This window comes from Lathamus discolor, chromosome 9 (assembly GCF_037157495.1).
Source record: "Lathamus discolor isolate bLatDis1 chromosome 9, bLatDis1.hap1, whole genome shotgun sequence".
NCBI lineage: Eukaryota > Metazoa > Chordata > Aves > Psittaciformes > Psittacidae > Lathamus > Lathamus discolor.
In genome coordinates, this window is record NC_088892.1 from 21,946,130 (window position 1) to 21,958,810 (window position 12,681).

The 12,681-nt window shown below is 47.9% G+C and overlaps 1 protein-coding gene across 1 annotated transcript in view; it reads left to right on the forward strand.

Annotated features, from left to right (window-relative positions):
- The window catches only part of GPC4 (glypican 4), a 66,586-nt gene extending 56,800 nt beyond the window's left edge, over positions 1–9,786 (forward strand). Inside the window, exons 5-9 of the mRNA XM_065689177.1 lie at positions 2,928–3,058; positions 3,263–3,409; positions 3,781–3,917; positions 5,902–6,077; positions 6,978–9,786. Of these exons, the coding sequence (XP_065545249.1) occupies positions 2,928–3,058; positions 3,263–3,409; positions 3,781–3,917; positions 5,902–6,077; positions 6,978–7,186 (800 nt within the window). The 3' untranslated portion in view covers positions 7,187–9,786. The remainder of the gene's footprint in view (positions 1–2,927; positions 3,059–3,262; positions 3,410–3,780; positions 3,918–5,901; positions 6,078–6,977) is intronic.
- The last annotated feature ends 2,895 nt before the right edge of the window (positions 9,787–12,681 follow it).

Here is a 12,681-nt window from a genome sequence, read left to right on the forward strand (position 1 = left end):
AAACACTCTTTGTCATGCTGTGTGTTTGTAATAAATGGCCTCAGTGCATTTTTCACTCTGCCAGAGTTTCCTTTCTGTGAAGCACCTCACTACGGCTTCTAAACATCAGTTATTTTGCACCAGAGCTCGGGCAAAAATCAGTGATATTTATAACCAACTCCTCTCTCGCACTCTGGGAGGTGAGTCGCACGGAAGCTTCATTTCTGGTGTTGGTGCAGCGTGCCTCCCCTCTTGCGTGCTGTGATGCCAGCGTTATCCTGAGCCCCAGCCAGTCTTATGCATGTCAGACGTGGCTGCTGGGGGGAATCACTGCTCACCACGACTGTGGTGGGGACACCAGCCAGCTCCTGGTGGGAGGTAGGAGCTTGCAGGATGCCTTCAAAATCAAAGCTGTGGATGAAGTGGAGCCCCCCCCCCCCCTTTCCCTTTTTTCTTTCCCCTCCTTTCTTTCTAATGGAAGTTTATTTCCTTTAGCCCTCCTTGCCAGTATCAATCCCCGCTCCAATTATTACTCTCCTTATCTTTCCTCGGCAGCTTTGGCAGCTCTGCTGGAGGCCGAATGCATTTTCTCTATGGGCAGTCAAAGCGGAGGCTGCATTCCTGGGCTGTGATACACGGAACGCCATGGCACCCCTGCTAACAAAGGGCCCAATTCGCTCTACATTCCCATGGTCTTGTGGATGGCCTGCCCGGCTCAAAGTTTACAAAGATGCCAAACAGCCAGAAGAATTGGGGTTTATGTTTCCTTTCAGGCTTTCACAAACACTTTATTGATCGGCGGCCTTTCCTGGCCGCTCACAGAATGAAGTAGTGACAAAATGGAATGATTTTTGGGTCGGGTTTTCCTGTTTCAGTCGAAACTCTGCGTTTTGCGAGTTTTATTCTCTGTCCCCTCATAATATTTTTATTTGAAATGAGCAGCTTCCTCCAAGCCGGGCCGGGATGTTCTTTATGCGCGTGAAAACCCCCAAAAGCATTGACAATGATGAACACATTTAAGTTGTGCTCCACTTGTTTACAAAAAGTCTCCATTTGGTAGCACATCAAAAGCATTTTTCTCCCCTCCGGCACAATGGTATATTCATGCTAGCAGTCATTACTCAGAGATTTGAAGCATCACTTTATTGGAGCCCACCACAATACAGTCTAAGACTCTTTGTTTCATTTGTTATTACCTTCTTTCCCTGCCCCCCTTCTTCTTTTTAATGCATTTGGTTCAGACCTGTTTGCAGTCCCTGATGGCTAAATTCTAGCCATGCCCTGCAGCAGCTCTGTCATTGATGCTGGTGGTGTGTGCCTGCGGGGTGAGGAGGCTTCCTGGGGGCTCCAGCTCCTCCTAAGCACCTTGGGGTTTAGGATGGGGTTGATCAGCCGATAGACCTTTAACCAGCAGCCAGCAAGTCTTCACAATATTGAGTTGGGTTGTCTTTAAAAAGTGGATTTACAGGCTAGGAAGGTATCTGCAGTTTATGGGGTTTTGAAGAATATTAATAATAATTATTATTATCATCATTACCATTATTACCATTACTATTTTAAATGCAAAAGCAGCTTAATTGTCTATTTGTTGTCAGTTTATGGCTTTTTTTTAGTGTAGTTTCACATGACTTGGGCACTAAGGCAGAGCTATTACTAAATTGTTCAGTATGTGGAATATCTTTATGGGGCTTTAAGAGGTAGCCAGAGCCCATAGCAGTCTTCTGCTTGTTGAAAGTACCTTCTGCACTTGGAGGATAAACATCATGAGAAAAACTTTGCAAGAGAAATTAACAGAAATGGGAAATGCCCAATTCTCCTTAATGGAAGGGAACAGGAGTGGGGAGGAGCTCCTCAGGAAAGGGTTTCTTCAGGCCCAGAGTGAAGAAACAGGTTGTGCCCTGGCCTCCTACATCACACAGGCTAGGAAAAAATGAAGAATTAAATGCAATTGGGAAATGGTGAGTTTGTGCAGAGCATCGTGAAGTGATGCAGGAGAGGAGACGAGCAAACGGGGTGCTTTGGGGTGGAGGGACCGTGGTGAAAACTGATGTGAAGTAAAGGTTGCGATGGGCAAGAAGAGGGGAGTGCTTAGCAGGGGGTGTGTACCTGGAGGCACCTTGAAGAGGAGAACCAGAGAGAGGGCTTAAATGCAATGCAGAGCGAGAGCCTTAATGCCAATAATAATTTCCCAGAGGAAGTAGTGGATGTTCAGTAGCTGCTGGGTTTAATGATGTATTTGATGAGGACGTGTGTGTCAGCACGGGAGGAATGACCTAGTGTTGGCTGGGGGACTTTTCCGTCTCCCCTTGCCTAGAGGCGTGCCAAAGACATCATTAGTGCACAGTGAGGTGTGTGTATATAGATATATACGTGTGTGTGTATGTATATGTACGTATAGAAACAGCATTTACCCTGGTCTCATGCAGTCTCCCTCGTGCAAATTGTCCATGCAATCCCTTGGCTTCCCCAGGCATGGCAAAGCCTGTAGCTTTCCATTAGGGCGAGCTGGTAATGATGATCATCTTGAGCCCTTTTCCACTGGTGTCCTGCATTCAGGAGCACCATGAGAAAGAAAGCTGGTGGCTTTGAAAGCAGTCTTGAAAAACAAATGACACAAGACATGCTTTAATAACCGAAGATGGAGAGGAGGGTGTTAGTAATGCTTGTTCTAATGGGAGGAGCTGATTACAGGCTGCCTGTTGGCAGGCTGCGATGGTTCTCTCTCCTTTAACGTAGCTTTTGATGTATATGAGCCTGTAGCTCGGGGCTGGCAGCCTGCAAGTGCCTGGTAATGGCTCTGGCAATGGAGCAGAATGTTTCCTGGAGGTGTGTTCCGGTCAGAAGCAGCGTTGTGGTGGTGAACATCTGTGTGCTCCATCTGTTGCCCTTGTTACCTGTTAATCTTGAAGGTCCTCCATTAAAATCCCTCGTTTCTCTCTTTGTGTTAGATTCGATGCTGCTGGTAGCAGAGAGGCTGGAGGGTCCCTTCAATATCGAGTCAGTCATGGACCCCATTGATGTGAAGATTTCCGATGCAATCATGAACATGCAGGAGAACAGCATGCAGGTGTCTCAGAAGGTAAATGGGCCAAGGGGACACTTTGGTTTATTCATCCAATGTGTTCTATTTCCCTGTTCTCATCAATGGGTTTATTTCTTTAATGCCCTTTCAAGTAGATGCACAGCTGATGCATTATTTGGGGCAGGGGCCAGGTGGGAGCCCGCAGAAGGGAGGCTCTTGTGACCCCCCCATCTCATAAAACCCTTTCCTTCTCTCGTGTAGGTTTTCCAGGGATGCGGCCAGCCAAAACCTCTTGCCCAGGGCCGGGCCGCGCGCTCCGTCTCCGAAAGCGGTTTCAGTGCTCGCTTCAGGCCCTACAACCCAGAGGAGAGGCCAACTACAGCCGCCGGCACGAGCTTGGACCGGCTGGTGAGTGCCTGGTCCTGCTTCACACCCCTGTGCCGCAGCGTGTAATTTTCCACTTGTAATTTATAGGGTTTCTTAATATTCCTTGGCTGTGTCAGGCTCTCGGAGGGCTGTAATCTGCCCGTGGCTCTAGACGTGAATTACCTCAACGCTTCTATGTCAGAAAAGTGCCTGTTGTAGAGGCTTGGCTTATGAGTAATGTGTGAGGAGCGGTGTTTAATTTTGTATTAAAGAAGTAAATCAACCATCAAAACACGCAGCCTGAAGATCTGGCCTCTACACGTCTGTTGTGATAAAAAATACCTTTCCAGCTTCACTTTTAATGAGCGTTTGGTATTCTGGATTATGTCCTGTTTTCTTTTTTTATTTAATAGGTTACTGATGTGAAAGAGAAGCTGAAGCAAGCCAAAAAGTTTTGGTCATCTCTCCCTGGCAACATTTGCAACGATGAAAAGATGTCTGTAGGCACTGTCAATGAGAATGAGTGCTGGAACGGGAGCGCCAAGAGCAGGTTTGGCGATGCTGCTGCCCCTGCTTAGCTCTCTCCCACTCACCCCAACCTTTCCCCAAGTGCTCCTCTTCTACAGGAGTGATCCCCGGTCCCCTGAGACAGGCCGCTGCCGTTATCCCTTCTTTTTCTTGTGGATGGGAGAGCTTGAGCACCAAGCTAAAGGGCTGTCCAAGCTCTGCATGGTGGGGAGAGAGCTGAGTATAGATACCCAGACATGGCATCTCCTCTTGGGCTTAAACCTCCCTGTTAGTGGTTGCTCATGGGTTTGGGGCGGTGATTTATACAAAGTCCTGTATCACGGCTGCAGAGTGGGGATGCTCGTGTTGTCGCCCAGTTGAGCAAGGGGAGATGGAGGCTGGTCAGATGTCCTCCCTTCCGCTGCAGAGGTCAGTGGCATGAGGGGGGCAGTGGTTTCCATGCACACTTTTTATGGAAAAATAGTTACAAACCTTATTTTATTTTTTTTTTCTTGTAAGGAAGAAATTGCCAACACATGAATAAGCCAAAGGTTTTCTGTCATATGGTTTATGTAACTGTTTGAGTTTGGAAATAGAAGTGGGTTTTTTCTGTTTGCTTACTGAGGAAATAAGCAATATCCAAGATGTTCCATTAAAACAAAAACCCCCAACAAATCAGTCATCCAGGCTGTTCCAGCAGTTTTTCTAAGTAATAGCAGGTTTTACCCTGGTAGTTTTGGGGCACAGGACTGAGCCATCCCACAGCCACTTTGCGCTGTTTTGTGGGTGCCGGAAGCTGCCTTGCTTGGCCAAGGTGATGGTTTGGGTGTCTGCAACAAGAAATGAATGGCTCTGCCCCCCCTGAGGGCTTGTTCAGCAGCTTGTACAGGGCTTTTCACAGCAGATCTCCCCGGTGTGCATGCAAAGCTGGCCCCAGTAGGGAGGGGAGATGGAGACTTGGCAGCACTGGGCAAGGACACAAGAGAGGAGGCTGGACATCCTATGTGGGTTGTGCAAGATGTTTTGCTTTGCTGTTACCATTTTCTCTGTGGCTCCAGTAAGCTCAGTTGTCTTCCATGCTCTGGTTTCTCTTTTGGCTCTCTGACTACTTCGAGACATAATATTGATCACAAATAACAAAACCACCACCATCACTAGTAATTGTAATAAACAACTTTTCCATACACAGGACAGCGTTTGAGCCCTTGGGGTGTATGCTTGTATCTCATTGCCTGGTCTCCAGATCTGTAGATAGTTCTAAAGGCTTTTCTCTCCCATGGTACTGCTATTGGCAACATAACTAAGAAAAGAAATGTTTTCTTCTCTTAAATGATGAGTTTTCTTGTAAGTCAAGTAATTGAAGGAGGGAGAAAAAGTGCCATATCCCTGCTCAATAAGATGAAATACCCGTTTCAGGAGACTCAGTCTGTTGGGTTTTGTTGCGCGGTCTCTCTTTTAAGCCAAGAGGCCATAGGTGTGATCAGACCCAAGCACACACTCCTCAGACCAGCAGCTCAGCCCTTCTCTGCTGTAGTTACGTTACCTTCACCAGCACCGATGTTTCTCCTGCTGGGGTTATTAGGGAAATTGCATCTCATGTCTGTGTGGTGACAAGTACACGTTTAATACCCCAGCTTGGTGGTTAAGGTCCATTATGCAAAGCCAGAATGATATTCTTGCCCCCAACAGTTCCTATAGGTTTCTCTGGGATAACTATAGCCCCAAAGGTTGTTTTCCCCAGAGTGTCACCTATGTGGGCACCTCAGCAGCTGGTTTTGCTCTGTGGCCTGCAGCAAGCTGATGTATGCTATTGTAAGCCACTATTATTGCAAACCCCAGATCTCCTTCTCTTTTCAAGCTGGGGAGACAAATGTCTTTCCCCTGCCTTTGTGGCACAGGCTGTACGAAACCAGTGTTTAATTCCACAGGTTGTTCAGGCTGCAGGGAGGGAAGGTGGGGTAAGAAACCCGAGAAGGGCTCTGTGAGGATTCTTAGCTCTGGTACCAGCAGGAATGGTTTCTTTGCAGGTATGACTTTGCGGTGACTGGGAATGGCTTAGCAAGTCAAGTGAATAACCCTGAGGTGGAAGTCGATATTACCAAGCCAGACATGGTGATTCGCCGGCAAATCATGGCTCTGCGGGTGATGACCAACAAGCTGAAGAATGCCTATAGTGGGAATGATGTCGACTTCATTGACATAAGTATGTTTGCTGTTGTTTGCCATTTGCTTTTCCTTGTTTTCCCTTATTATTTGGATTTCAGGCTGACATGGGGTAGCTGGATCAGCTTCAGCTGTGAGGAAGTGTGTTAGTAAAGAGAGTGGGAACAAGTGTCTCAGACAGGGTGTATGAGGAGGGTTCTTCCCATAGGGTTATAGCATGGTTTGAATTGGAAGGGACCTTTGAAGGTCAGCTAGTCCACCCTGCCTGCAGGAAACAGGGACATAGAATCATAGAAGAGCTAGGGTTGGAAAACACCTTAAGATCATCCAGTCCCAACCCCCTGCCATGGGCAGGGACACCTCACACTAAACCATCCCACACAAGGCTCTGTCTAACCTGGGCTTGAACACCGCCAGGGATGGAGCATTCACAGCTTCCCTGGGCAGCCCATTCCAGTGCCTCACCACCCTCACAGTAAAGAGCTCCTTCCTTATATCCAGTCTAAACTTCCCCTGTTTCAGTTTGAACCCGTTACCCCTTGTCCTGTCTTCATCTTCAACTAGATCAGGTTGCTCCAAGCTCCATCCAACCTGGCCTTGAGTGTTACTAGCAGTGGGATGGGGTGTCTATCATCTCTCTGGGCACCCTGTGCCAGCGCCTCAGCACCCTCACAGGGAAGAGCTTCTGCCTAAGAGCTCAGCTCAGCCTCCCCTCGGGCAGGTTCAAGCCATTCCCCTTGGCCTGTCCCTACAGGCCCTTGTCCCAAGCCCCTCTCCAGGTTCCCTGCAGCCCCTTTAGGCACTGGAGCTGCTCTCAGGTCTCCCCTTCAGGAGCCTTCTCCAGATCATCAAGTCCAACTTGCCCCCCTTTCCCCACCCCTATCCGAAGCCTCGCGCTGCCCTGCAGAGGAGGGTAACACGTGCGTGTTTGTGCCCGCAGGTGAGGAGAGCAGCGGGGAGGAGAGCGGCAGCGGCTGCGAGCTCCAGCAGTGCTCCTCGGAGTTCGAGTTCAACGCCACCGAAGTCACTGGGAACTCCAACAAGAGCGATAAGAACGTGAACACTTCTGCCGCTGCCCGGGGCAGTCTATCACAAGCGGCCTTGCTCCTTAGCATTTTCTTCTTGGCTGTGCAAAGACAATGGAGATAATTGTGCAGCGTAGGGGTGGGGGGGAAAGACTTTTATTATCAAAGTTAGAAGGCACCTGCTTTCACTTTTATACCATCTAGGGACTTTGCTTTTTAAGTTAATGGACAACAGTGTACAGTTTTTACTATGTTGCCACTGGTTTTAAGATACTGGTTATTTTTTTTCCCCTTGCTATTCTGGGAATAACAGGAACGGGGGCTACCAGTCTTTCCCGTTCACCGAGAATCCATGTTAGAGGTGGATAACAGAAATGTATATACAAGCCTGTAGTTAGCTCTGCATCTGTGTCTTTATCACTTTTTTTTTCTTTTTTTTCTTTTTTTTTTTTAATTTTATTTCATTTTACCGTATTTCCTACAAAAATGAAAGAGCCCTGGGGTCTCCTTGGCCTGTAACAAGTCTGTGTTTCTGAAATGAGAAATATCTGTACAGAAGCAGGTTTTATTTATCATGTTATCTAACGGGGGGAAAGAAAAACTATTGCCCAACAAGCAGAAAACGTGTTTCATGTAGTTAACTTCCCATTTATCCACTTTATGTTAGTTGCCTTATCTGGAAAGAGGTGGAATCAATTTGTCTTTATTCTGCGGTAAAACAAGAGGCGAAGGTAGAGCTGGTCAGTGTGCCAAGTGCCCCGCTTGCACAGGGCGTTAATGCCAGGAGCAGGTTGTGCTTGTAAAGAAACAAGAGGTTTGGTGAAATTGGAAGAGACTACGGAGAATTCCAGTTGTTCAGACACTGCGAAGAGTTGTCGTTTGTCCCCCGGGATCCTTGCAATTAGCTGTAACTCCTGTAGGTCAGTTCCCGACGTGCATCCCCCTTGGGAATAAGGCATTAAACTTGTTCAGTTGGAAGCAACTTGTCGTCTCGCAGATCCAAAACTGCCAACATGTATCTCGTCTGCCAATGTGTTAGGTGAATGCTGGATTCAGTTCTTGGTGTTGGTTGGGTTTTAAAGGATGCTAAGTGGGGAGGGAAGCTGGGGGTGCTGGATTGGTTTGTGCAAGAGCTGTGTTTTCCTCTCCCATGGGGGACAAGAGGGAAGGAGCAGACGAGCAGTGCCCCGTGGCACTGGTGCAGGCAAATCCGAGTTGGAGCTGGTAGGGCTGAAATTCCTCCTTTTCCATGTATTTGATTTCCTGGGCACCACTTCCCAGTGACTGCAGCTTTTCGGCATCACCCGAGACACCCTCCTCTCCTTACTGCGCTTTTGCAGTTGGAACAGTGTTGTGGTGGGTGGCAGCAACTCATTGATAAAAGAAATGTGTGTTTTTAAGACGAGAGATGAAATAGCTTTTAAAGGAGTTTAGGGAATACACGAAAAGGCTTTGGAAAGAGTCAAAATCATTCTGCACATCTCCTCTTGCTTTAGGTAGTCTTTGGGTCTGGCTGGGTGCCGGGAGAGCAATCCAGAGAGGGAGGCTTTGCTCTGTTCCACCCTCGTGCTGTAAGGATGATTTTCTATTTTTATATTGAAGCATTATTGTTAGCTCAGGGTCAGCATTACGTTCAACTTTGTATTTTCACACCAAATTGCTGCAAAGCTATAAAGGAGGAGTATTCTTGGCTGGTATAAGCAGTGCTGGAGGCTTAATTTTACTAGAAGTAGCCAGTTATTTATTAAAACATGCTGGTAGGAGAGGTAGGGAGATTCTGGCTGGATTATTTTTCTTTAGAAAATAAATCATGGAACCATAAAATTGGGAAAATTCTCAATTTATGTGTGGGAAAAAATGGATTGTAAATAGTGAAGTTGCCTTGCGAGGCATTGGAAAATGTGCTGATGCTTAGAAACTACCTCAGTTCTGAGGAATTTCCTTTCTAGCTTTGAGTGCTGTTACATTGACTTGGTAGAAGTGAATCTGGTTTCCAATATGTAGCTGAAAGAGTTATCCCTATAGACCTTGTTAGATTGTTTTTAATTTAGAGGGTTGAACTCCATCCAGCTGTTTTCTTTCAGCTCAGTTCCCTAACAAAGCGAATTTCTGCATTAAATATTGCTGATGGTTTCCATGACTTTTCCTGATTTGTTTGGTTTCATGGCATTTTCTGATTGCCCTTCAATTAGTTAAATGGTTCGAGCCGTTTGAATTTGGATCCTGAAATAAACAAACCTTAGATGCACTCCCCTTGTAAATACATCACAGTGAGGGCTGCCTGGATAACCCCGCTGGCTTCCACCCAGCTGGCGGGCCAGCAAAGTTAAATGAAGAAGAAGAAAGAAAAGCAAATTAAACTTCTTCAGCACTCAGAGAATGGGGGAACAAAAGCCCTTGTGTTCGGAGGGGCTGAATCTCCAACATCTTCCTTCTTGGCAGAAGTGTTCATATGTAAGAAAGTTGCTTGTAAATGCTGCTTTGGAGCGGGTTTGCTCAGGAAAAAGAACCCATTTCTGCATTTATACTTAGCATTTTATGACTGCTTACTAATTGTCATTCCTTAGTTTGGTACAAGCCACCAATGCAAAGAGCAGCGGTCAGTTTTGAGTGTGTCCGGTTGACTTTGTTAATGGCACCGCCCGTCCTCTGCTATATAAAGGGCAGATTTGTCACCTGGGGCTACAGGAAACGAGAGTAAACATCACTGTAAGATGATCAAAAGTTGTGTTCCTGCTTTGATTCTGTGTTTGTGTGTGAAATCGGCTTGTAAACTAAACCATACGGGTAGGGATGAGGCATGCCGCTGGCTTCGAGGAAGGCACGTGCTCCCTTCCTTCAAGTATTTCTTGTTTCCCACATAATCATTGATATTATGAGGATGATTTAAAGAAAAATTCCTGGACATAGGATTAATAATTAAAATTAATGGAATTGGGAATGAGCTTAAGGGCTGGAATGAAAAATCCAGGCCTTGAAAGGAGCAGCGTTGCCAGTCCTGTGCCTCTCCTGAACCACTCTGCTGGATCCCTCCTGCCGACCTGCCTCCAGCGCTACACTGCAGGTAGCAGTGAAGGGGTAAACAGAGCACACCATGGGTCTCCTGTAACCTCATGTTGTGCTGTCTGGGTGGTTGGAACAAATAACCGGGACAGCAAGAAGTATCCTGCACCTCCCTGGCCCAACCAACCCAGCTTTTGTCCTCCTGGGCAAGTTGGTGCATTCATTCTGAAGGTGCAGCCTCTTGGTATCATGGAATGGTTTGGGTTGAAGGGACCTTAAAGCTCCTCCAGCTCCAGCCCCTGCCACGGGCAGGGACCCCTTCCACTGGAGCAGCTTGCTCCAAGCCCCTGTGTCCAACCTGGCCTTGAGCACTGCCAGGGATGGGGCAGCCACAGCTTCTCTGGGCACCCTGTGCCAGCGCCTCAGCACCCTCACAGGGAAGAGCTTCTGCCTAAGAGCTCAGCTCAGTCTCCCCTCGGGCAGGTTCAAGCAGCTGGTGAAGAAGCAGCCGGGAGGATGAGCACCGCACACAGGCTGGGTTAGGGCAGCATCCCCGTGCCAAAGCCACTGCTGCCTCCTCAAACACCCCTTCTCACCCCTAAAAGGACAACACGGTCTTCAGCAAAGAACTGCCAGCAAATGCCCCTCTGGCAGCAAATGACCTCCGAGAGGACAGTGCCTGGCTCCTGCAGGCTGACTCGGCTGCTGCCCAGAGCCAGGGAATGGCATCTCGCAGGCACATGGTTTAGCAGTGCTGTGTTCCGCAGCAAGTGGCTGCGGGTGAACGGTGTAAGGTACCTGCAAGCCTGTGCAATAGTGGCATCTTTAGGACCACCCGACTGCGAGCTCACCCATGTGATGGTTTTCATGTCTTGATAATGCTGTTTCAGGCATCGTGTTCTCTGGGTTTGGTTGGCTCTTTTGTTGCTGCTGCTGTTTGGTTTGTAATCCTCTGCTGTGGTTTGTTTGAGGCCTTGTAACAGTGTAAATTGCCTGGGAAGACGCAGCTCTTTATGGGCTTGCTGTAATTCTGGGTCAAGTGTGCTTAAATTGCTGTAATTTGTATCTAATGGATTACATGGGTTGAGAGCCCTTTGTGTGGCTGCTGGTGCGAGGAGGGGCTGCCCGCCCTGGAGGGAGGGGAAGGCAGCCTGGGCATGGCCTGTCCTTTTGTCCCTCTCTTGAAGGCATGGACCATCCTATCCAGTGGTCCCTTGGGCTGTTACGGAGAGCTGGGGACCTGCCAGGCCCTGGAAGGACAGGCAGCTGTGGGGAAGAGTTTCTGGAGGATGCTGATGGCATGTCCTAACATTGCATTGCCTTCCTCTCTTTACTCTCCATGTGCCGTAGGCTGGGTGCTGGTGGGTAGCTGGTGAAGATGCTTTTTCCTCCCTGAACCTGTTGTACCACAACAGCCTTTGCCCTTTTGGGCTTCTTCCAGCCTGCTCCTGGCAGCTTGCCCTGTGTTCCTCGCTGCCTTTCCCCACATCTTTGGTTTTTGTGGTGGAGCCTGTTGTGTGTGCCCCATGTCCCAGCAGGAGTGGAATCACCCATGGACTTGGTGGTCTCCCCTGCAATCCATCTCCGTTTCACCCCCAACCAGAGACTGCTGCCGCTATTAAAACAGGGGTTTTCCTTTAAAAAGCAGCTCTTAAACCTTACACTGGCAAATCTGCCTCAGGTTTTTAAGCCAGTTCGACAGCCAGGTGATATTTCTGCTTCCCCAGTGGTTGCACAGGAGCTGAGTGGGAGCAGCGTCATTCCCATCATGAAATCTGGGGTGCCTGTGCCCCTCTTTCATGTGTTGTGGTAATACAATTCCCGGAGTAGCTGCTCATCTTCCCATCGTGTCCCGCTACATGTGTCATTAATTCCTATAATCCGATGCAAATCAATATGCTAAACCCCTCATTAATTGCGTAACTGCTTTATACTAATGAGACTTAAAATCCTGGAGAAGTTTGAGGGGATTTGTTTCCCCTCCAAAGGGCTCCGCAAGCTATTGTCAGCCCTACAATGGCTGGCCCTTGGCTGGGCTGGTAATTGCCTCGTGACTGTATTTGCATTGACATAATGGTGAGGATGTTAGCAGGAGTTAAGACATCTCCTCTTTTCCTCTGAATAGGAAAGTTCGGGATTAGCAAGGTGGAATGCATTCAGCTGCTGGCAGCGCAGTTGTGTAGGGTGGCAGCTCTTCACCTATAACTCGGCTCTTGTCGGAGTTTCCATTAGAAACCTGCTTTTTATAAGCCGAGCCATAAAACCCAAGCCTGCTGCAAACTTGGCACAGTAGGAATTGGCCAGGCTTTTATTTTTACTGGTGGGAAGAACCGATGATTATTTTTAGAAGAAATTGTTTCGTCTGTGAAGTTTAATGGGTTGAAATGCTGCTTTGGCATTCGCAAGCCTGCAAAGCAGCTCTGTTGAAAACCCCATTTAGCATCATCAATAATACACTAATGCTGAGGATCCCCAGGGGCAGGCAGCTGAAACAATAGCCAAAACCCTACATTTTTAAAGCTAATTGTGGTACATGTTCAGCCGTTTCCCCCACGCCGGTGCCACACACGTACTTGCTGTCTTGTGCAAGACGCAGATCTGAGGATGGTTAAGTCC